This window comes from Balaenoptera physalus (genome assembly GCF_965194825.1).
Source record: "Balaenoptera physalus genome assembly, chromosome: 19".
Classification (NCBI taxonomy): Eukaryota; Metazoa; Chordata; class Mammalia; order Artiodactyla; family Balaenopteridae; genus Balaenoptera; species Balaenoptera physalus.
In genome coordinates this window covers 18,205,636-18,230,920 of record NC_138900.1, presented here as the reverse complement: position 1 = coordinate 18,230,920, position 25,285 = coordinate 18,205,636, and the positions used below count along the sequence as shown (strand labels likewise).

Here is a 25,285-nt window from a genome sequence, read left to right as displayed (position 1 = left end):
AGGGAAGTAGGGGAGGGTTTTCCACTTGTCATCGGAGCCGAGGGTGTTGCAGTGCGTGCTGTGGCTGCACCAGTCCTCCCAGCGGGGGGCGGAGGCCTGTGAATGTGTTTCTGTGCCCCGGGCAGCCCGGGCCCAGCCTGTGATAGAGTGTGGTGTCCCCTTCCCAGGCAGCAGCTCAACTCCCAGGAGAGGGAGACAGCCTTTGGACAGCTCTCCCCACGGCCTTGAAAATAACGTGTGACTTTGAAGACAAGGACCCTCACGGGAACAGTAGGGGGTCAGATGTGCGTACCCTCTGGAGTGTCTGGTGGTCTGCTGGTGACCTCTCAGCTACCTCCCTTTAAAGGAAGGAGGTTCCTACGGATAACGTGATGTTGGCCCCCTCCTGGGGAACTGAAGACCCAGCCAGACTGCAAGCCAGTCTCCCAGGAGGGGAGGCATGCTAACCTTTGATTCTTGTTTACGTGGAGCAGGGAGTTAGCCAATCAGATGGTGTCTCAGTGAGAGCCGCCACTGGGAGGAGGGTCCCAGCGCGGGAAGGCTGGGGTCTGAGGCTTAAGGGCTGGGTCTGGGCAGGGGAAGCCATGCACGGTTCTAACACCAGCTTCCCTGGGCTGGTGGGGAAGGGGCTTATACTCTCTTGGGGGCCAACAAAGAGAAGAGTCGCTGAAATGAGACACTTGAATGGTTGACGCTTCTGCCACAGTGAAGGTGCAGGTCCTGGGGCTGTGTTCTCTCCTCCCCCAGATTTGGAGGCGGGGATGTGGTCCTCATCCCGGCTCCAGGCACGTGGGCTGCTGGAGCCTGGCTCCAGTGGGTGGGCTGGGTTTGGGCAGGTTCAGAAACAAGTGAGGACAGGTCGTGGCTGCAGGACAAGGGGAATCGACACTGGCTTGAACGGCGACAGTGTGACAGATTAGGAAGAAAAAGGGACTGACCAGCTCTTCTGTACTCATTTCTGCAGGGCCAGCCACTGTACAGACCGTGCGATGATGATCACATGTGCGTCTGAATCCCCTTTTCTCATCCAATAGAGTCTCTGGGTCGAGATCAGGCAGCTCTTTATTAGCTGTTTAACCGGGCAGCTGTGTACGCTGGCCATCAATTTGCCATCCTTTCGTCCCGCCTTCCTCTCTCCTTCCCTCTCCCCCTCCTTACGAAATGTCCTGACGTCGGAGCTCACCCTAGATCAGATCAGCCTCCTGGCCTCGTGTCTGACTCTGCAGGCCGGTGTGGCTGCAGGAGATGTGCCAACACCATGGCCAGCATAAGCTGGGTGTCCTTACAGCTGCGGCCTTGCTTATAGGCTTACCCTGTGGGCCCTGCACTCAGGGCCTGTCATCGCTGAGGGAAGGGCCTGGGAGACCACAGGGTGCCGGGCATGCTGTGGGCAGCGCTGAGAGTGGCCTCGTCCTTTCCCGGAGCCGGGGGCCTGCACTCTTGCATCTGTGTCTTTGCAGGATGATGACCCAGGTCCCCAGGACAGTCCCATCTGGGGCAGCCACGGAGGGGGAGGCCACAGCCCTTCATGAGGGGCTTCAGGGTCTGAGCCTTTGGGGACACATGCTACCCATTTTCACCCACCGCAAGCCCAGGGTGGAAGTGTCCCTGGTGATGGCAGGAAGCAACCATCTTTCTCTGCGGCAGGGGGCCACTGCAGCGAGCTCAGGGCCAGCTGGAACCCCAGAGCCAACTCCAGAGGCAAACCGAGCCCGGCTCAGCACTGCATCCCAAACATAAAAGCTGAGAGGCCGTGGGAAACCCCTGCTCAGGTCAGCCCAGAGAGCCCGGCATTCAGGCGCGTTCCCGTGCGTGGAGGCCTGGAGAAGGTTAATTAAAGTTAACTGAGTGAAAAAATAATTACAGAGACTGTAGAGGGGAGAAACCCAAACCTGCAATTTAACTCTCCTCAGCCTCAGAGCTTTGCTGAGAACTGTCTAGTCCTTGGGAATCTTTGTCTGGGCAGAGGAGGGAGGGGCTTCTCTTAGTATCACTTCCTGCTTCGCGCCCCCCAGGTTGGATGCAGAGGGAAAAAAGTTAGGGTTTCCTCCCCCAGCACCTGGGTGCCAGGTCGGAGATGGGTTCCCTGACCAAAGTATCGCACCAAGGAGACCCCGGGCAGGGACCATCCTTGTGCCGAGCAGCACATCTGGTCTGGGGCCCCATCAGCCACCCAGCTGTGCCCTTGGAGGCTGCTGGGAGCTGCCCACCTGGCCTCAGCCTCCCTCAGGCACTGCCCTGTGCCAGGGAGGGGCAAGTTCCCAAGGGCTCCTTGGGTGGAAAGAGGGTGGTATCCCTGGGTCCGGGCAGGTAGGACCCAGTGAAGGTAAGGGGACCCAGTGACAGCTTACTGGGCGGATTCCCCTTCCGCACCTGTCCCACCCCACCAAGCCCCGCCCCACTGCAGGAACTTACATCCTTCCCTTGGGCAGATGGCCTTGGGGCACCCCCATCTTTTTTTTTTTTTTTTCTTTCTGGCCGCACCACGCGGCATGTGGGATCCTAGTTCCCTAGACCAGGGATCAAACCCACGCCCCCTGCAGTGGAAGCGCGGAGTCTTAACCACTGGACCACCAGGGAAGTCCCGGGGTACCCCCATCTTGACCCACAGCCTGGCCCAACCGATGTCTCTTGGTTGGTACTGGTGTATTTGCAATTTCTTCTACTTCAGGAGGAACGAGGGTTGGGACAAGCCACGCAGGCATGCTCTGGGTCTGCAGCGGCCAGAGCAGTGGGGGTCCATCTGCAGGGACACAGCCTCTGAGCCTGGGGTCTGTCAGATCTGGGTCTGGCTGCCCCGTCTCAGCTCCAGGCCCCGGGGCTTTGAGAGCAGGGACAACCGAGATCTGGTCAGAGCTTCAGCTCCTGCAGGTGTGACTATCCACTGGAGCCTCGATCCCACCAGCCCATCCTACAGTCTGTCAGGGAGGGAAAGCTCTGGCTGGTGGGGGTGGGGAGTCACTCAGTCCCTGCCATCCTCTGGGCCTGGGAGGCTCCTTCTCGAAGCCTCCAGTTCCGTGGAGACCCTTGTCCCCAGCACCCTGTAAACAGGAGCCAGGGCAGAGAGAGACCCAAGAGCTTTTCTGTCCAGCAGGCCAGTTGCGACGGAGAAGGACCCAGATTCCTGCCTGGACATTGCAGGGGGGTGGCCGCTGTCTCCAGCTGTGGGTGATGGGGCCCCACCCTGGGCTTCCCTGGGCAGGAGCTGGGCAGTGCCTCTCTCCATGGTTTTTCTAGGGGTGCAGATACAGGAGACTCTGGCAGGAAGCTGGTGTCTTGGCCACAGGTGGTGACCGGGCTTCCCTTCACCTCCTTGGGCTTGAAAACGTGAAAGGGACGCACCTGAGTAAGGGTGGAGGGATCCAGGATTACGCTGGTCGAGTGCGGTGACTGGGGCCCTGGGCCTCAGTGACGGACCGTCTCTCTCCTCTGCTGCTCCGTAGACTGTGGCCTGATGGACACCCGGTGTGGACGATGAGGGAAGAACGCGCCTCCCACACCCGAGAGGTGACCCCAGAGCGAGCCCTGGATGACCCCGCGAGCAGGAACGATGCGGCTGGCCTGCATGTTCTCGTCCATCCTGCTGTTCGGAGCCGCAGGCCTCCTCCTCTTCATCAGCCTGCAGGACCCCACGGAGCTCGCCCTCCAGCAGGTGCCAGGTGAGCCCTCACTCTCCGCCCCGCCGTCTGCTGACCCCGGCTTTCCCACCCGAGGGGCAGGTCTCCACGCTGCTCTGGTGCCAAGGCAGGGGTCCTGGCCTCCTCCTGGTGGTCCTCAGCCTCAGTGTGGGAACACAGTGTCTGTTGTCAGACCACCAGCCCCAGGGTTCTGGCCTCTGGCCTCTGGCCTGTGCGCTCTTCTGGGGAAGGACAGACAGGCTGCCCATCTCTCAGCTGGTCATTGCCTTTGGTGAAACCCAGATTTAAGGAGGATTCTGCCACCTCTCGGGGCCTCTTCCACATGGTCTCGGACATCCGAAGATGAATGCCTTCTCCCTCAGCCCAGGCCTCCCAAATGGGACTCTGATTCTCTGCCCAGCCCCGGGGACCCCTCGAATTCAGCCTCTCCAGCCTGGTCAGGGAGGTCGGGGTACCTCCTGGCTTTGTGAAGCTGAGGTGGCTCCTGCTGGCCCCCCACCTGCTTCCTCCTAACACACTGGAGGGAAGTACCCTCCCTGACTCAGAGGTGGGGTGGCAGTGAGGGGAGAGCAGGAAGGATGGTTATAGAACCTCAGGGTGGACAGGATATGGAGAGGGGAGCTCAGGCAAAGCCCCTCTTGCTGGGACACAGAGAGCACGGCAGGGCTGGAGGGCATCCGGCTCGGGGCCAAGGCCAGGGACCACTCTGCTTTGGGGTGAGAGGAAAGCGTGGTTGCCAGGCCCGAGCACCAGCGTTTCCCAGCAGTGGTCCCGGAGGCCTTGTTAGGGGAGGGTCCGTGATGACGGCCCTGTGCTCCAGGACACGAACAGAATGAAGGAGGTGTGGAGGCTGGGGAGTTAGGCAGAGAGATTCCTGTGCCATCCCTGCCCGCAGCCCATAGCACAGGAGTGCGGGACATGGCACAGGGGCCCCTGGCCCTGAGTGCGGAGGGCTCTTAGGCCTGCACCCTCCTCCGCAGCACCCCCACAGCCATGGCGCACACGCTCAGGGCAGCCTGCACCCAGGCTCAGACTGGGGGCCTGTAGGCAACACGTGGAAAGGCAGAAGGAGCACGAGGAGGCCAGAGCTGGGGCGCTGGGCCTGGCAGCTGCTATCAGAGGCCCTGGTGGGAGAGGCTGATGAGTTGATTCTCTCATCACAGAGAGTCAGCTAGAGGCAGCCCAGGCGCTGGGTCTCCAGGAGGCAGTGGGTGAGTCACTGGGGCTGACCCACGCTTGGGCCGGACCCTCCTAGGGGGTGGCCGTCGAAGGTGGGTCTGGCTGCTTCCTGGCTTCTGAAGACGCAAAAGCAGGGGCCCATGACCGAGCTGGTCCTCTGCGGAGACTTTGCAGCCTCACGTGAGCCCCAGAGTGGCCGGCTCACTGTGTCAGTGGAACCGGGGTCCACAGGCAGCGCCAGCAGGGGCGCTAAGAGTTGGTCTCTGCAGTTGTGGGTTATATATGCAGAAGCGAGCTCCCAGAAAAGGGCCCTCAGACAGGGCTTGGGGTTAATGGCACCGTGTATCCTCGGCACAGGTCTTGGTGAGTGCGTGTGGTTGGAGCACACGTGGGCAGAGGATCTGCGTGTCCAGTGTCTGCGCTCTATGGGACGAGCCTGGGAGAGAAGGCATGAGTGTGTCTGTGGTGTCCACCTGGGTATCCCATCCGTGGTGTCCTCTGGGGACAGGTGTTATTTTCCTGGGTGGGCTCGGGGTCTGGTGGCCACGACACACACACCCCACCGTGCTGTAGCAGCTGGCAACGCAGAGCCCTTGCCCCTCATGTCTTCTGCAGACGTGGATTCCTGTCCCTCCCGCCAGCCAACACTGCCTTGCACAGCTGCCCCAGTGCACGCACGTGCGGATCTCCTTGATTACTGGTGGGGTGGGAGCCCACCGGATGGCTGGGGTTTCTGGGGTGGGGTGGAGTGGTGAACAGGGGAGGAGCATGGAGCCTCAGCTGGCAGGGTGTGTAGGATGGCAGGAAGCTGAGGTTCCCCTCCCGCTGCAGCCGGGGATGGCAACGGCCTGGCAAACCCAGGCAAGGAGCACACTTGGGTCTTGAGCTCCCTTCCTCGGGCTGTAGATGGAGCTGGACCACCCCCTCGCCACATGCCACGTGATGGGCAACTTGGACGTCCTACGGAAATCACATCAAACACAATCATAAAACCTTAAGTAATGCTTACATTACTTTCCCTGAGCAAAGTGTTCCTGACACAGGCTGTTTGTGTTGATTTGTTGCTATTCATTTATTCTTTCCCTGTACTTCTCACAGCAGCCTAATTGTGATTCGGTACCAAGAAAGCAATATCAAAGTAATTTTCCACAACATTAGTTACAATTTTCTTCTGATCTTTCAAGTGAAACAATCCCATCCTGTTGGCTTCTTTGAGCATATAAACCTTGATTACATTTATCTGTTGGAAACCAGTACTTACAAAGTGTATGTATCCAGTTGCATGGGTGGGTGGCCCCAAGGGCCCTGGACAAGTCAGGATTTCTACCCACGGGATGTGTGGATGTGTGGGGTCTGCCCTGTCATCCGGATCAGGCAAGGCCGATGGTGGGGGACACCTTCAGAGGAAATTCCACACGGGCTACTCTGGCTTTCCCAGCAGCAGAAACTTCCCTGGGAATGGAGTGTCTCGTATCTGCTGTTGGTGGCACTGATCAAGGTGGAAGGGGGAGGGTGGGCAGGTGAAGATCCAGAAACAAGCTTGAGGAGGCAGGCAGAGCCTTTAGTTGTTTGTGGTCCCTTGGGGTTGGGGGTGTCCTTCAGATTTCTCCCATGCAACTACCAGCTGTTAAAAGCACCTGAACTTCTCAGAGACCAGTCAGCAAATCTCACCTGGTTTGTGCATTAGATGCAATCCTATGGGGCTGCCAACTTTTGTAAACCAAGCGATATTTTCCAAAATGTTTGCTATATTTAAAATCAAACCTCCTGGAACATAAATCACTGCCGGTTAACCTACCTTCATTCTAAGATTAGATTTTCTTGGGTATCAGAGAATCCACCTATCCTACTATTTTTCAGTCTCCAATATTGCCAGGCTCTGAGGCCTCAGGAAACTCACTTCTTGACCCAGGAGACTACACTTGCCCCTTCCTTAAGTGGAAGAGAGCAGACCAGAACCGGGAATAACACATCCCAATGTGCTGGCCCTGGGGGTACAGAAGGTACACTCCATATGTATGTTTGGGCACACTGACTTTTTATGAGCTGCCTGTCTTTATGAACTTTGTATTATGGAGAGCTTGGAACACACACAAAAGTAGATTAGCATAGTGCAATGAACCCCATGCACCCAACACCCAGTAGCCTCAAGAGGGCCCCATCCACAGCCCCATCCACTTCTCTCCTTTTGAAGCATATACCATATGGCCTATCAATTCAGCCATCAATTTTTTTTTTAATTGCTATTGGAGTACAGTTGATTTACAATGTAGTGTTAGTTTCTGCTGTACAGCAAAGTAAATCAGTTATACACATACACATATATCCAGTCTTTCTTTTTTTTTTTTTAATTATTTTTGGCCACGCCACACCTCATGCGGGATCTTAGTTCCCCGACCAGGGATCGAACCCGTGCCCCTTGCAGTGGAAGCACAGGGTCTTAACCACTGGACCACCGGGGAGGTCCCTATCCACTCTTTTTTAGGTTCTTTTCCCACGTAGGTCATTACAGAGTATTGAGTAGAGTTCCCTGTGCCATATAGTAGATTCTTATTTTATCTACTTTATATATAGTAGTGTGTCTATGTCAATCCCAGTCTCCCAATTTATCCCTCCCCCCTTGCCCCGCTTTACCCCCTGGTAACCATAAAGCCATAAATATTTCAATATATTTCTCAGTTTAAAAGATAAGAACTCTTTTTTTTTAACATTCAACAGTTCTTTAATCTCACCAAATGACCAGTGTTCACGTTTCTAGTTGTCCCACAAATATCATAAATACCTTTATTTCCAATTTGTTCTATCCAGTATCCAGATAAGGTCCACATGTCGCAGTTGGTGGATGAGTCATTTAAGTCTCTCTCAGTCCATAAGAGGCCCTGCACATCTTTATTTCTCTCTTGCTATTTATTGGAGGAAACTGGGTCGCAGGTCCTGTAGGTTTCCCGCAGCTGGGATTTTTGCTGATCGTGCCTGTTTGGTATAGCTCAGCACAGACTTCTGCTCTTCCTATTCCCTATAAATTAAGTCAATTTAGCAGCTTGATCAGATGCAGGTTGGTTTCTTTTTCTTTTTTTTTTTTTTCTTTGGCAAGAATTCATGTGTGGTCCTATGTTCTTCCGTTGGGAGACGCACATCTGCCCGGCTTTCTTTTGGGATGTCAGTTAGCCACTGACCCTGTGCCTAGACCGTTCATTCATTTGGGGCTGTACAATGTGATGTTCTTTCTTTTTTTTTAATTATTTATTTATTTTTGGCTGTGTTGGGTCTTCGTTGCTGCGCGCGGGCTTTTCTCTAGCTGCGGCGAGTGGGGGCTACTCTTCGTTCGTTGCGGTGCACGGGCTTCTCATTACGGTGGCTTCTCTTGTTGCGGAGCACGGGCTCTAGGTGCACAGGCTTCAGTAGTTGTGGCATGTGGGCTCAGTAGTTGTGGCTTGCAGGCTCTAGAGCACAGGCTCAGTAGTTGTGGCGCATGGGCTTAGTTGCTCCGCGGCATGTGGGATCTTCCTGGACCAGGTATCGAACCCGTGTCCCCTGCATGGGCAGGCGGATTCTTAACCACTGTGCCACTAGGCAAGTCCAGCGATGTTCTTTTTTTTTTTTTAATTTTTTAATTTATTTCTTTAAATTGAAGTATAGTTGATTTACAATGTTTTGTTAATTACTGCTGTACAACAAAGTGATTCAATTATACATATATATACATTCTTTTTTTAAAATATTCTTTTCCATTATGGTTTATCATAAGATATTGAATATAGTTCTCTGTGCTATACAGGAGGACCATTCTGTATATAAAAGCTTACATCTGCTAACCCCAACCTCCCCCTCCATCCGTCCCCCAGCCCCCTCCCCTGTGATGTTCTAAATATTATCATTCCTTCTTCATTCTTTTAAGTGGGATGGATTTTGTTTTAATGGGGTGAAGCGAAGCATTGTAAGTGACCCATGAAGCCAAAGTGAACAGTGGATTGATTGGCTTATTCACTGATATATTTTAAAACTGTGACCTTATGATACAGATTCTGTTGCTGGCACACTACAAATAGGTGTTTTTGTTTTTTGGGGTTTTTTAAAAATGTTTGGTTTTGGCAGAGTGGATTTCCTTAGAGTGAGCCACACCATGTTTTAGTGAAGTAGCTCTTTGCTTCTTCCAAAGCCATGTAGCTGTGATGGGGGCAGGGGTCTCTGGGGACTGAGGCCAGTGCTGGGGTGCCGAGGGAAAAAGGCAACCTCAGTGACGGCTCAGCGGCCCCGAGTGCAGACAGGACAGCCTCTGATGACTTGTTGGTCCATAGCCAGGCCCCAGGGCATCCAGGAATAATAATAATAACAGAAGTTTACCACGTGCCAGGTCTTGTGCTAAGCCCTTTACATGTTTTAATGCATGTAATTCTTATAATAAATGAGGTCCTGAGACTTACAGGATGGACACGCAGAAAACACTGATGGGGGGCTAACGCTCCCAGCCACTCACTGCGTGCCCACCACTAAGACAAGCACTTCACAAGTACTTAGCACTCATTTAATACTTTCGGAACCCCCTGAGTTAAGTACTGTTACACCATTTGACAGACAAGACGCCCGAGGTAAGAGAGGTTACAAGCTGTGCCCAGGGCCATAAAGCTCTGGGCTTCAGAGCCCGGATTCATCCTTAGGCAGCGGGCTGTTGCCCGCGGCACCTACTGCCTTCCCAACAGCAGTGATGCTCGCTCGGGCTGGCCTGTCTGGTCCCAGAGCAGAACCTGGCAGAGAGAAGAGCGTGGATCGAAGAGGCATGAGAGAATGTGCGTGGGAAGAGCTCCCAGTGCATTAGGGGCTGGAGTGAGACCCAGGGATCCAGACTAGTGGCCGAAGACACAGCCAGGCGCTGGGCCCCGTGAGCCCTTGGAACATTGCAGGGAGCGAGCCTTTGCTGCAGGCTCAGCAGGAAAGCTCTGGGGATTCTGAGGGTGCAGTGGCCATCAGAGAGCCCACTCCAGTGACTGCATGTCGTGGGCCTGTGGGCAGGAGCAGAGGAGGAGACCACAAGTATAAGGAGAGTGGCTGGGAGGGGTTGAGTGAGGCTGGAAGAGATGGCAAGGCCTGGGGCAGGCAGGCAGGGACTGGAGAGGTGGTTCAGGGCCATCATGGGGTCGGCAACCCCAGAGTTGGTGACCACATGGGCGGGAGGATGAGGAGGGTGAGGAGGGCAGCCGTCAGGGTTCAGGGTGACTCTAGCTCAGAGTGTCTGTCTCTGGGAGATGGGGGTTAGGGTGCCCCTCACCGAAGCAGACACTTCAGACAGGGAGTGGTCAGAGGAGGGAGCTGGAGACCACATGTTCTATTGTGGGCAGATGGCATCTGAGATGCTGGGCAGGGTGTGTGGAGTTGCACTGTGACTCCTCCACCCAGGGTTCCAGACTCACAGACCACAAGAACGGGCGAGAAAAGCGGGAAGCTCCCACCCTGCCCATCCCTCCTCCACCGGCATCTTCATTCACACAGGTCACACACTCACTCCTTCGCTCTCACACACCCGAGGGCAAGGTCCTGGCTGGAGGAGTCGGGAGGGCTTCCTGGAGGAGGGGGGCTGTGGATTGCTTGTTGGCCTTCTCCAGGGCACAAGAGGTGACAAGATGCTGACCTCCAGCAGCAGCAGTGAAGTGGATTTGGATGAGACTCAGTGGGAGCCTGTGGTCTCCCTCCAGAGTGCATGATGCTAAGTATTGTGCCCAATATCTCACAGTTAGAAACGAACAGAGCCAGAATTGACTCAGAAATTGACAGAGCTCCTGCTTTGGTCCCCTGGAGGCAGGGCTGTGTTGGCTGGAGAAAGCGTGGCCCTCACTCTCGGTTCCATGGTTACCAGGGACACATGGCCCTGCCTGTGCCAATGTGCAGGGGTCAATGTCAGAGGGTTTGTCTTGTTCCTACAATGACTGTCTTTGTCCAGGTGTGACCCCTTGTAGCCCTGAGACACCACCAGGCCAAAAGCCCTGCGTGAGCCAGGGCCACAGGGGTAACTGCTGAGACGCTCTCAGCAGCTCACCCACGTGAGGGTGATGGAATAACCATAAGCGCGGTGGCCGTCCCTCCTCCCCCTTCTCTGGGCAAGGTGGCCTTGGGGTAGGGGCAGCCTGCTGGAGCCGGTGTGCCTAAGCCCACGCTCCTTCCCCGGCCAGGGGAGCCAGCCCCTCCAGTTTCCATGGAGCTGTCTGCTTTGCCTGGGCAGGTAGGTTTTACTAGAATCCTCTCGAGTCTGTCTCCTGAAACCTTTTTCTAACAGCATTGTGGAACGTCATATATATTTCCTACAACCCTTGTGAAACTGACACCTCCTTGTTGTGACTGTGAATATCAGAAGTGACATGTAATTGCGGTGATCCATCCTGTTAAGTAGCTGGCAATATATCATTGCAAAATCAGCAGGGCTGGGATTCTCAGAACCCAGTGTTTCTAAACAACGCACCTGCAAGCGCGTGTGTTCAAACCGTCTTCGCCAAACGCCGCCCGGGGCTCACGAAGCCTGCCTCACCTGCCTCGCCTTGCCTTGCTATGACCACAGCAAAGAAAATTTAACTCTGGTTAAAGCCACCCACTGAGTGTTCGGTTCTCTGGAATGCCGGCTCCTTGTCACAGAACGCACTGGGTTCCCAAAGTCAGGGCTGCGGTCAGGATGCTTGTAGCGGTGGTCCTTGCAAGCGTGGCCCTGGGGCTTCCTGTCCCCCCTTTCCTCAACTCCAGAGTGGCTTTGTGGGGGGTTCTTTCTGGTGCCACAGGGCGGGCAGTGAGCTGGGCCAGCCCAGCCATCACTGTGCCAGCCTGGGGAAGGGAACTGGTGGGGTCAGTGAGGACGATTGGAGGGTTGGGGACCAGGGGTGGCTAGAGCCCATGGCACGATGGCTGAGCCCTGCCTTGGTCAAGTGGGAGCACTGAGGCAGGGCCTACACATGGCAAGGGCACCACTCACACTGTGTTCTAGGCTAATTCCAGGGTAGTGTTGATTTCAGCTGTGGTGTGAAGGGCGCCCCCTGGAGTTGTGCAGAGGACAGTACTGATGGAGGGGCAGACACGGGACTTCCACGGCAATCAGACAATAAGTGCCAGAAAGGGGGACCATGTCAGAACACGCAGCCCTCAAGTGTGGGCACCAGAGCCCAGGCGGGCTGGTAGGCCCTGGGGGGTGCTGGTTTTGGAGCCTTCTCTGAAGTCTGCTTTGGGGGGAGGACCCTCACAGAGCCCTCCCTGGGATGCCCTGACCTCAGGAGTGTCCACTGCGGGCCCGTCTGCAGTGGAAGTTACTCTGCCCCCATCCTCTCTCACCTGAGACACCGCCCCGGCCTGCAGCCCCCTGGCATCTGCTTCTCTGCTGTGGCCCCCAATTCCTGGGCTCCTCCCTCCCCACTGCGGAAGACACCCTGGAGGCCTCCAGCTGGAGCCTCACTTTTCCTTTGGTGCGTTAGAATATGCTAAGTGAAAAATAATGAGCATGTAGGAACTAATAACAGGAATCACCAAATTAAATTAGGAAACAGACATCTTATCAGTGTAATCTGAAAACTGATATTAATAGAAAATGGTCCCAGCATTGTTATGCTAAATGTTCCTAGGGGTGGAGAAAGTAAAAAGGAGAGCAGAACGGAAAATGGGGACAATCGTATCCAATAAGAGCAAGACATGTTTTAAAGGAACTAAAGTAAAATGCTAAAAATAGAATACAGGGTCACTCTGAGGCTCTAATGACGTACTGGACAAAGATGTCTTTGAAAACCACAGAGCTCCACACACGTGTACGATGATAATTTTTTAAATGAGACAATGTGATTAAGCTTCAGTGTGCATGAAACCTAGTAATAGTTATCGTTCACTGGCGCCAGGCACTGTCTCGGGTGCCTTTATTTCATCTTCCTTCACCCAGTGAGACGCAGGCATCACGGTCCTCAGCTTACGTTCAGAGAGGTTAGGTCAGTTGCCCAAAGTCCCACAGCCAGAGTGGCCGGAGCTGGGATTCGAATCCAGATTTGCCTGCTTGCAAAGCCCTTCCGAGGCTCACTTTGCCCTGCTCACCTGTTGCTGCTGGTTAATGTCACGGTCAGCAGTTCTCATATTTTCTGTTTTTCCACCGTCTCCTCAAAGGGCATTTCTTGCCGACACCCAGCAGATTTCTTGGCAGCCAGACTCCCTGCCCCAACCCCAAGGCTCCTCTGGCGTCTTGGTTAATAAAACCCACACAAAGACACCTTCTGAAATTACAGTGCAGCTGGGAAACTGGGGCTCCCATTGTGTCCGGGGCTGGGCGGGGCTGAGCGGCTGAGCTGGGCTGGCGGTTCCGATGCTCGTGCCGACCCCGGAAGCCCCGGTTTCAGGTTGTGTCTCCACAGCAGCTGATTGTTCCCCCCCGCCAAGCCCCCACCTGGGAGGTGAATCAGGCTCTGTTCACCTGCGATGTGAGTCACTACTCCGTGAGCCCAGAGTGGGGCTCAGGTGTGGGGTGACCCCTTTCCCATCTGCCCGGCCCAGAATGAATAGGAAATATCCAGGGAGGAGGAGGAGGAGGGCTCAAGATCTGTGTGTGAGATGCCCCAGAAGTACCTAGTCTGGGCCACCGCGGGGAGCACACCTGGGCTGGCATTAGCAGGGACATGCACCCCGCACCTCCCCACCTCTGTGCCCATACACCAACCAGGCACCTTCAGTGGGGGGATGGAGGGAGAGTCAGTCACCTGACATCAGAGCCAAGCCCCCCACTCAGCCCAGGAGCTCTGCCAGGGAGAGCAGGAGGGCAGGGCAAGACTTCAATCCCAAAGTGGCACAGGGCTCTGGGGGTGGCCTCCTGCTCCGACTTGCCTCCCCACTCAGCCCCACTTGGTCTGCAGTCTCAGGGCTCTGGGAGAGAGGCTGGGGAGACAGTGAATCTCACTGCCAGCTTGGGGAAGGGTCCGGTCGGGTCCTGACATGTGCTTATCCAGGCCCTGCTCACCTTCCAGAAGTCCTAGGTTGCTAACGTGGGCAGCAGAGAAATGGTTCTCTGCCAGAACCTGGTCTAAGGACAAGGCTGTTGCTACGACTGTCATCCTTCTTCATAGCTGGTTCTTGTTTTTTTAAAACCTCGAAAATGTCATGGTTGTAGTTATGACAACAGAAGTGCCGGAGGCTGATTCTGGAGGCCGATGCGGGTCCATGGTGAGGTGGGCCGATCAGGGATGCCCTCGGGCCAGGCCAAGTGGAGCTCTCACCTGGGCACTGACTGCCTGCCGGCTGGGCATGCTGGCCCCTCCTATTATGATGATGCCTTTCTTGTAGCCTTCGGGTCAGTGTGGGTCTCCTTCCCGAAATCTTTGCAGGAAGTTGGGTGCTCAGGCAGATCCCACCTAAGCCAGAAGCTCATCGTTACGTGTCTGCCGATGTTTTCGTTGTAAAGCTTATCTCCCAGGATTTATGGCGCTACAGTTTTAACTTGAATCATGGTAGGACTCAGTGGACAATTCTCGCTTTTAAAATTTTTTATTTATCTGGGAAAAATAGCTGAACTTAAATGGGTTCCATTGTCCCCAACAACTGCTGCTCAGGAGCCCCTGCACAGCTGGCTGGCTCCTGACGGAGGGGTGAAGAGCCCCGGGGGGGGGGGTCTTCGCATTCTCCGTCTGGGGTCCAGGCAGGAAGCTGGGAGCTGCCTCTTACCACGCCCTGCGACCTAGCCATGGCATTTCCCAGCCCTCCTCAGCAGTCCTGAAGACCGGCCACCATAGAGCAGGCGCTCCCCGTCCAAGCTACCTGCTCACCCCAGCTTGCTTGTCCTCAAAGCAGGTCAAGGGTCCAGTCCCTGGCCAGTGGTTCTCAGCCCAGGTGGTTTCCAAGCTAGGTTGGACCGAGGGGGTGATCTGTGAACCCCTCACCACGTTTTGGTCATGGGTCTGAATGTGCTTAGGTCCTGGGAAGAAAAGGCAGCCTGGAAGGAGTCTGGGACCCCCACCCCACCTCTCCAAAGGCTACAAGCATCTGTGGGTGCTTTCGACCTTTGCCCTCAGGGTCTGGGCCTGCCCCGCAGGGAGGGAGATAGGAAAGAGGAAGGGATGAGGGGGAATGTCAATAAAAAAAAATGGTGTGGGGTCACCAGGCCCATCAGAAAATGTATCAGCGCAGAGCTGCCAGGGCCGGGAGACCACAGGGAACGGGGTGGGGGAGGGGAGGGGGGAACAGATGGTCCCTGACTCCTGGGGCAGGGCCGCTGCTCAGCTCCAGCCAGGAGCACCGTGTGGAATGCGGGCCCAGGGTGGCCAGATCCTCCTTTTTATTTTTTATTTTTTCAGAGAAACAAGGAATCTGTAACATATAATTATATCATTTCTTCTGATTTTTAAGTGGCAGCTCAAACTTTAGAAGGTGTTTTCAGAGTTGGTTGGTCACGCTTGTCACCGCCTGTTGGTTGGATGGGCTGGAAGGAGAGGCTGTGTCCACTCTCCCGCCCTCCCTCAGGCTGAGACTTGCCCCCTCCCACCCTCCCTAGCTACTCCCCCCACCACCCCCGCCCCAGGACAGAGAGGTAGTGGGTCTCCCTGGTGGGCAGGGAACTCTTTATCTTTCCAGCCCTGGCAGGACTCACTTCAAGCCAGGCCCCAAGCGAGTCCTGGGCAGAGCTTCTCCAGGTGTCTGCTGACCAACGGTGGCTTCCCAGAGCCCGAGGGGCCCCTGCCCAGTTCAGGGGGCCAGGAGCCCTGCCAGATCACTGTTCACCATTCAGGCCTGAGACCTGGGGGACCCAGAAGATGACTGGGTAGCGGAGGTGTCAGGGAGGCAAGGGCCAGGGAGTGGCAATGACACTGGGGCTGTGAGTGGGACCTGATAGCACCCAGGGAGGTGGCACCTGGGGATGTGTTGTGGGCAGTGACGATGGTATGAGTGCCAGGTGCCTCCTGTGTCCCAGGCACTGCACTTTACCTGCTTTATAGATATTTTTACACTGAAACCTCACAGCTGCTTGTCTCCATTTTATAGATAGGGAAACTGAAGCACCGAGAGGCAAAGTCACTTGCCCAAGGTTACACAGCCAGGAAGTAGCAGTGCCTAAACTAGAACGCGGGTCTTTGGATCCCAAAGACACAGGGTCTCATGGGTGACCCTGACAGCCACTCAGAGCTGAGACACACACTGTTGGAGGGCCAGCCTGGGGGCCTGCAAACAGTGCCATACTGATGTGTGGGGTGTACTTCATTCCTGTGTGTTGCAGACACGTTCTGGTTTGTGCATAGATCTGCTGGTGAAGGACGGGGACCTCTGTGAATGTGTGTGTGTCTGGCTGTCATCCGCGATCCTGTGTACAAGTGTGTATGTGCACAACCATGAGGTGTGTGCGCGCCTCGGGCTCACAGCTCACATGGGGAACACTTCCCACTGAAGTGTGGGGCTGGCTCCTTGGAGTGCACACTGACGTTGCCATCTGCCACAAGCAGGCGTGGGACACACACAATCAGGGCCTGGGCTGGGGCAAGTGACTTGGGCACCAGGGTGGGAGTTGTCTGCGGGTTGTCACCACAGAAGTGGGTGAGGAATGAATTGCCATTCCAGCAGGAACTTGGCAAAACCAGTTATTGTAACCCCCTGCCCGCGACCGGGGCAGACCAAATAATGAAATTACATTCTTAATAGGTCAGGTCGAGTGACTGCTGCTCGAATTAGTTCCGTCCCAGAACCCAGCCAGAAGTAGCAGCAGTAATTAAAGGATTTTCTGGGCTTAAACCAAGTCTGCTTGTCAAGCAGGTACAATATACAGGGCTTGCAAAATGTGTGTGGGCCTTGTCCCTTCCTGGGGACTGGGATGAAAGTCGGCGAGAGCAGGAAGGCCGCTGGCCCAGAAGGAGGTGGGTTCTTACTGCAGGGGGCACTTTTCCACTTTCATTCATTCGTACGAGAAATGTTGAGTCCCAACGTGGCCGGGCACTGGGATTCTGCAGCGAACAAGACCGTGAGGTCCCCGGGCTCATGGAACGCAGCAGTGAGTAGGGTGATGGAGAAGTCCTGGTGTTCCCCACCCCGACTCCCGCCTCCTTCCCAAGCAAGCTGGTCCCAGGAGCCCTGTGATGTCGAGAACTGCCTCCTTCCACTTGGGGACCTGTAAATTAGGGTCTGAGGCTGAAACAGTGCTGGGACTTTCCATGCACCAGAGAAAGAGAAAGGAAGGGCACTAGCGTGGCATGACCCCCATCTGACCCATCCTGTGTCCTGGAGAGAGGGAGAAGGGAGCCAGATCCAACACTGGGGAGCTCACACCTAGGCTGGAACATCCCTCCCCCAAGCCCGTTTTTCATTTCTTCCATTTGCTTCACTGAGAGGAACACACAGCCCTCCTCAGGGAGCAGAAAATGCCAGAATCCCAAGAAAGCAAATATCGGTAGTGTGGCTGACAAAGGTGATGTGCCCACCCACCCTGGGTAAAACAGAACCTACAACTTCCTTAAAACTCCAGAAGGAAACGGAAATCCCAGGAGCCAGAAAATGAGACGGATTAGCGAAGAAGCAGTGAGTGCCAGGGGTGGCCTGCCACCGAGCCTGCGGCTAGAGCCTTTTTTACAAAACAGCTTTATTCAGGTATAATTTACATGCCATAAAATTCACGTATTTTAAGTGTACACTTCAGTGGTTTTTAATAAATTTACAGAGCTCTGTAATCACCACAATCCAATTTTAGGATATTTCTACTGTCCTCTGCCCCGCCCCCAATTTCCATCCCAAATCTCTCAGGCGCTTTGCAGTCACTCCCTGTTGCCCCAGGCAACCACTAATCTACTTTCTGTCTTTATAGATTTGCCCATAAATGTAATCATACAATATGTGGTCTTTTACATCTGGCTTCTTTCACTTAGCATCAGGTTTGTGGTCACTTGTCATCATGTAGCCTGCATCAGTAGCTCATCCCGCTTTATTGTTCAATAGTATTCCATTCCATGGATTCTTGGTTTACCCATTCACCAGTTGATGGATACTTGGATTGTTTATACTTTTGGGCTGTTATGAATAATAGTGCTATGAACATTCACATGCAGATTTTTTATTTCTCTTGGGTAGATACTTAGGAGTAGAGTTGCTAGATTGTGCTAGATGGTTTAGTAACTTTAGGTTGAATTTTTAAAGACACTGTTGCCAAAATGGCTACACTGTTTACATTCCTGCCAACAATGTATGAGGGTTCCAATTTCTCAACATTCTCATCAACACTTGTTATTATCTGTCTTTTTAATTATAGGCATTCTAGTGAGTATGCAGTGGTATCTCATTGTGGTTTTAATTTGCATTCTCTAATGACTAGTGCTATTGAGCATATTTTCATGTGCTTAATAGTCATTTGAATATATTCTTTAGTGAAATATCTATTCAGATCTTTTGCCCATCTTTTAAATTGAGTTATTTGTCTTTTTATTGAGTTGTTATTTTTATTTTGTAGATACAAGTACTTATTAGATTTGCAAATAATTTCTCCCATCTGTGGTTTGTCTTCATTTTCTTAATGGTGTCTTTCGAAGTGCAAAAGTTTTTAAATTTGAAGACGTACAGTTTATTTTTTTTCCTTTTACGGATCATTCTTTTGGCATTGTATCTAAGAAATCTCTGCTTAACTTAAAGTCATAAAGATTTTCCTCTATGTTTTCCTTTAAAAGTTTTATAGTTTTAGCTCTTCCATCTATGTCCATGATCCATTTTGAGTTAATTTTTGTGTTTTGTGTGAGGTAATGGTCTTTTGCACGTGGATATCCAATTGTCCCAGCACTGTTTATTGAAGGCTATCTTTTCCCCATTAAATTACCTTGCCACTCTGGTCAAAATAAATTGGCCTTGAACGTACAGGTTTGTTTCAGGTGTCTTAATTCTATTCCATTGATCTATTTGTTGATCCTTACACCAACAGGACAATGTCTTAATTACTATGGGTTTGTAATAAGTTGTGAAATCAGAAAGTATAAGTCCTCCAGCTTTGTTCGTCTTTTTCAAGATTGTTTTGACTATTCTGAGTCTCTGTAAAGACAGTGTAAGTTCCCATGTAAATTTTAGGATCAGCCTATCCTGCCAACAAAAAGCCTGCTGAGATTTTGATAGGTATTGCATTGAATCCAACAGTCAACTTGGGAAGAACTGCACCCTTAGCAATATTGAGTCTTCCAATCCGTGAATGTGGAGTGCCTCTCCATTTATTTAGATCTTCTTTAGTTCCTATTAGCAATATTCTATAGCTTTCAGTATACAAGTCTTACCCTTCTTTTGTTAAATTTATTCCTAAGTATTTTATTCTTTTTGATGCTATAGTGAATGAAATTGTTTTTGTTTTTTTTTGGGGGGGGGGTGCCGCGTTGGGTCTTCGTTGCTGTGTGTGGGCTTTCTCTAGTTGTGGCGAGCGGGGGCTACAGTTCATTGCAGTGCATGGGCTTCTCCTTGCGGTGGCTTCTCTTGTTGCAGAGCATGGGCTCTAGGCATGCGGGCTTCAGTAGTTGTGGCACGCGGGCTCAGTAGTTGTGGCTCGCAGACCCTAGCGCACGTGGGCTTCAGTAGTTGTGGTACATGGGCTTAGTTGCTCTGCGGCATGTGGGATCCTCCTGGACCAGGGCTCGAACCCGTGTCCCCTGCAATTGGCAGGCGGACTCTTAACCACTGCGCCACCAGGGAAGTCTCTGAAATTGTTTTTCTTAATTTCATTTCTGGACTGTTCATCACTAATATAGAGAGATAAAATTGCTTTTTCTATATTGATCTTGTACCTTGCAACTTGGTGATTAATTCTAGTTCTTTTTGTGAATTCCCTGGAATTTGCTAAATACAGGGCCATGTTGTCTGCAAATAAAGAGCATTTTACTTCATTTCCAATCTAAATGCCTTTTTTTCTTTCCATGCCTGATTGTACTGGCTAGAACCTCTAGTACAATATGAAATAGAAGTGGTGAAAGTGGACATCTTTGCCTTATTCCTGATCTTAAAGGCGTTCATTCAGTCTTTGACCATTAAGTATAATGGTAGCTGTAGGATTTTTGTAGATCACCTTTACCAGTTTGAGGAAGTTTCCTTGTATTGCCAGTTTGTTGAAAAAAAATTTTTTTACCCTAAATGGGTGTTAGATTTTGTCAAATGCTTGTTCTACATCTATTGAGATGTTTATATGGTTTTATTCTTTATTCTGTAAATACAGTATATTACATTAATACATCAACCTTGCATTCCTAAGGTAAATCCCTCTTGGTCATAATACATAATCTTTTTTATTTGTTACTGGATTCATTTTGCTAGGATTGTGTTGTGGAACTTTTTTTTATTATTATTTATTTATTTGGCTGCACCGGGTCTTAGTTGTGGTGTGTGGAATCTTCATTGCCGTGTGCGGGATCTTTAGTTGCGGCATGTGAGATCTTTTAATTGTAGCATGTGGGATCTAGTTCCCTGACCTGGGATTGAACCTGGGCCCCCTGCATTGGGAGTGCAGAGTCTTAGCCACTGGACCACCAGGGAAGTCCCTGTGTTGTGGAATTTTTTAAGGGATAGTTGTCCGTAGTTTTCTTTTCTTGTGATGTTTTTTGTCTGGCTTTGGTACTGGATTAACATAGGTCTTAGAATTAGTTGAGAGTATTTCCTCCTCCTCCTCCTTTATTTTTCTGGAAGAGTTTGTGAAGGATTGGCGTTATTTCTTTTTTAAATGTTTAGAAGAATTTGCTAATGAAGCCATCTGGAGCTGGAAGATTTTTAAATTACTAATTCAATTTCTTTGCTATAGGTCTATTCAGATTTTCTGTTTCTTCTTGAGTCAGCCTCAGAAATTTATGTCTTTCTAGGGCTTTGTTTATTTCACTCAAGTTGTCTCATTTGTTAGCATAAAAATGTTGATAGTATTTCTTTATATTCATTAGTGATGGCCCCTCTTTTGTTCCTGATTGTCAATTTTGTAGATCTTTTCAAAGAACCAGCTTTTAGTTTCACTGTTTTTGTCTTTTTTTTTTTTCTGTTTTCTATTTCATTGATTTCTACTCTGATACTTATTATTTCCTTTTTTCTCCTTGCTTTGAGTTCAATTTGCTCTTCTTTTCTTTTTCTGGTTTCTTAAGGCAGAAGCTTAGGTCATTAATTTGAGATCCTTCTTTTCTAATATAGATATTACACCTATAAATTTCCCTCTAAGCATGGTTTTATCTGTAGTCCACTTTAGTTGTCTCATTTCCTAGATCTCACTTTAAATTTCTGCATGGTCTATTGCTTCCCTCAACCCATATCACAACCTTGGGCTAGCTGAGAATTTGGAATTATTATTTTCAGCAACATTCCTGGGCATGGAATGTTTCAATCTTCTTGGCCTGCTCTACCTTGGTAGAACTTCAACCACCAGGGAACTGAGTCGGGGTGATGGAAGCAGCCCCGGGCTAAAATGCCATAGGCTTACCTTATTCTTCCTAGAGTTCAGTAGAAGTTCTTGAATAAATGTTTCCTAATATGTTGTATACTGTTGGTCAAATTCCAGAGTTCTTAAACAGTTGTTTTGATTTTTTTTTTTCCTGTTCTGTCATTTCTTTGGGAGAAGGAATTTGCCGAGCTCCTCACTCAGTCATTCTAGACGTCCCACCTCCAGGACTGGGGTCTTGATGTCTACACAGACAGGAGGTGAGGTCTCTGGCCTGACTAAGGTGCTGAGCTGGAGTGCAGCCTCTCTATAAATAGCACCCTCAGAAGGCATCAAACCCTCTGCCCATGGGTCCAGTTTGCTTGGGACAGCCCCGATTTACACCTGTGGCCTGGTGTAATTATCATCAGCACTCCCCTCACTCCCAGAAGTGGCTTTATTTTGATGATAAGTCACTGCATAAGTGTAATTCTGTAAGAAGAAAATTTAACCAGAAAGAATGGGATGCAAGAAATAATGGTAAGGAAATAAGTTGTAGGTATGTTGATAAATGTAAATAAATATTTACTGTAAAAAAATAAACACTCATTTTGCAAGTTTAGGAAGTGCAATAACATGGAAGTGTGTATGGGGATAGTAATTGGATTTAAGCATTCTAAGATCTTAATCTTGTTAGGGAGGAAAATAAGGATAGTAATAAACTTTGGACTTTATTTTCAAATGCGGCTCAGCCCTGCAAGTATAATGTGTATCTTCTGAGTCTGTGCACTGGCCCCTCTCATTGTAGCCCCACTCTTAGAGCTGGGCGCCTGTTTAATCACCTCCTGTTCACCTCATTGGTAAAAGAGGATTCCCAGCCTATGGTTATGGGGATGGTGAACCCTCAACACTGGACAGATGAACTCAACAGCCATTGATTAGTCACTCACAGCCTGGGGGAGAAGGACACTGCATGCCTTGCCCCTAGGGTCACATGGAGAGAGAACAAGCAGGGGCTGTGGGAGGCAAGCTAGTAGTATCAAGAGGGTGGGGTGCCCCCTGGTTCCTATGGGAGGATGTCATTGATTTGTTTGAATAATTCCATGGGCTGGTAGGGCACTGAAACCTGCTACTCAGGGTAAGCAGAAACTGTGCCTGGTCCCCTTGATAGGTGGTTGTTTAGCTAGGGGACCTCATCTGCAGGAGCAGAGTGGGGAGGGGACTTGCAGTTGGGCCATCAGAGGCCCTCCTGATTTCACCAGGTGTCAAGGCAGCATGTGATATTGGGCCTTAATTTTAGACCTTACTTTAGGCAGACTGTCCCACAGAAGCCTAAGAGTGGAAACACCTCACCCTGAGTGGGGGCAGCCCTGAGCCAAAAGCTGGAGAGAGGGCTTCCTTGCTGTAGTCTCAGGACTCCCATCACCCCAGCTAAGGTGCTGGAACACTGCTTAGCTCCTGCCCTGGTCACCCTCTGCCTTTGCATCCTGCCTATCTGTATATCCATCTCTCTCTCCACCATCTGTCCAACCTCATTTATAGGAACATGCTGTAGAACCCCATAGCCCCCTAGTTTGTGATTCCTTCAGAAATGATGTAGATGGAGACTGGCCAACCAGTGTGGGCCCTCACCCCATGGACAGCAGCCAGGAACCAGCCATGAGCCCCTGAGCCCAGCATTGGGGTTTCTGGTACTCACAGCCCCTACCTGCCATAGGTAACCCCAGCATCACCTGGCGCAGGTCCCTCCATCCCTGACACACATGAAGGGTCTGTAGCCTGGCCATGCTCGCTGCTGTTTCAGGAACCAGTGTAGCTCAGTGGGTGGGTGAAATGAGGTTCCACTTGCCACCTGTGGCTTCTCCCAGTCCACAGGGATCTGTGGAGGTGCCACATCTTCCAGTATCTTCTCTCCAAGCAGAAGAACAAGGATTGGTGGCCCTGGCAGGTACCGTTGCAGCAGTAGTGAAGTGGCAGGCTCCCTCCTCAGCTGTCTTTGAGGCACCACCTCAAATGCCACCAGGGCGCACTCACCAGCACAACCCTCTTTCCCTCCCCAGGGTCTTCATTCTTTGAGGCATGTAGCTACCAGGCAAAACCCAAGCATTTCAAACTGTTATTGCTGGAGAGGATGACATTGGGGTTTTGAATCTGCCAGGTTTTCTGAGCCACGGGTTCCAGACCGAGCCTGGCTGAGGAGTGCAGGGCTGGGTGAGAGCTGCCTGCATGCCACAGCTTCCATCTACCCGGGCACCGGGAGGGGCACCCGCAACTCAGAATAACAGTTCTCAGCCCGGGCTCCGTGTTAGAGTTACCTGTGCAGGTGTTAAAAAGCTGATGCCCAAGCTGCCCCATGCCTAAGACCAATCAAATCTGAATCTCTGGGGGAAGAGACCCAAGCAGCAGAAGTTTTCAGAGCTCCCCAGGCAACTCCGCTGTGGAAGCGATTTTGAAAGCCATTGGACTGAGAATGGTGCTTCTCAGAATTTAACATAACTACAGATCATTTCGACAACCTGTTAAAATGCAGATTCTGATTCTCTGGGTCTAGGTGGGGCCCAAGATTCGGCATGGCTAGCGGCAAGGGTTCATCATTGGAATTGTGCTACTTAAAGTGTGGCTGTGAACCAGCAGCCTCCGCAAAGCTTGGGAGCTTCCTGAAGATGCAGACTCTCGGGCCTGCCACCAGATCTACTGAATTAGAATCTGCATTTTGATAAGATTCCCAGGTGGTTCTTTTTTTTTTTTTTAACATCTTTATTGGAGTATAATTGCTTTACAATGGTGTGTTAGTTTCTGCTTTATAACAAAGTGAATCAGTTATACATAAACATAGATCCTCATATCTCTTCCCTCTTGCGTCTCCCTCCCTCCCACCCTCCCTATCCCACCCCTCTAGGTGGTCACAAACCACTGAGCTGATCTCCCTGTGCTATGCGGCTGCTTCCCACTAGCTATCTATTTTACGTTTGGTAGGTGGATTGAATGCACTTTGAGGTTGAGACACACTGGTTTAGGAGACTTTTATGGCCCAGCAAGCCTTAGAGAGAGGGGCAGGCTGCGTCCAGGCCTCATCAGAGGTCACAGGCAAACATCTCTTCTTCATCAGATGACAAAGCCCAGGCTTGGGTCCTTCCAGAATCTTGACAGCTCTTTCATTCTCTTGCTCTCCTACTCTGGGACCTGACCCAGCTGGGTGTGGCCCTCCCTTTGCCTTCCCCATGCCCCCTGCTCCAGCCCCTCCTTCCTTATCCCGCCTGGTGTGGGATCCTGACGCCAGGCTTGCTTACACTGCCCGAAGCCTCAGAACTTTGGCTCCGGCTTCGGCTTCGCAGAGCAGCCTTGCTCATCAGGGGGAAGGCACAGCCTGCTGACACACAACACTCTCTACAGCACAGTGTCCCCACTGCAACCTCCCTGCAAACCCAGCCAGCCCCTCCCTCCACAGCCCCTAACCCCAGCGCCAAAGACGCTGGCTGCCACCTTCTCCCACACACCCACTTCTCTCTAGACGGCTTGTCCAGGATGCTTGCCCTGCTGTTTTCATGTTTGCCCTGTTGCCATCTGAGCTGCCCCTCTGCTCCAGCCAGTAAAGAACTCCAGCCCTGTCTTCAAACAAGTCACTAGCTCCCCCTTGGTCCTCCCCTTCCTCACTCTCCCAGGGCTGCTGTTTGGTCCAGGCCATGGGTGTTCTGTGAATGGCCTGCAGCTCCCAATTCACTCTCTGGCTGTGCCATCCCGTGCCTTGTCCCCTGCATGATCTGAGCTCTTTCGGGAGCTGGGACTCCCATTCCCAGGGGTGGGGAACCTAGGGTTCTTGGCTGGCGTCTTGCAGCTTCTCCTGGAACTGGGGTCAGGGAGGGAAAGCAGACCCAGAGGGCTGGTTTCTGAACTGATAGGGACAGGCCTTGAGGTAGGGCTGATAGGGCTGTGATTTAAGAAGTGGAAGATAAGACTTCCTGGGACTGTCAGCTCTGCATCCAGCATGCTTCTGGTTGCCTTGGCAACTCAACAGGTTCAGCCTCTTTTCTGGGCATCTCTGTCTGCTCAGATGGGAGGTGACAGGAGTCCTAGAGGTGTGCAGGTCTTCAGCAGGCAGACAGCTCAGCGCCCAGAATGCCCCTCACCTCCTTGCTGGGTT

At 51.9% G+C, this 25,285-nt stretch overlaps 1 protein-coding gene across 2 annotated transcripts in view; it reads left to right on the top strand.

Moving 5' to 3' along the window:
• CHST8 (carbohydrate sulfotransferase 8) overlaps positions 1–25,285 on the top strand; it is a 124,062-nt gene that overhangs the window by 53,854 nt on the left and 44,923 nt on the right. The window contains exons 1-2 of one of the 2 annotated variants that reach the window (XM_082437583.1): positions 2,483–2,634; positions 3,444–3,659. In XM_082437583.1, coding sequence (XP_082293709.1) covers positions 3,530–3,659 — 130 coding nt within the window. In that variant the 5' untranslated portion in view covers positions 2,483–2,634; positions 3,444–3,529. Of the gene's footprint in view, positions 1–2,482; positions 2,635–3,443; positions 3,660–25,285 lie in introns of those variants that run through there. The other variant, XM_082437582.1, reaches the window with a different exon arrangement.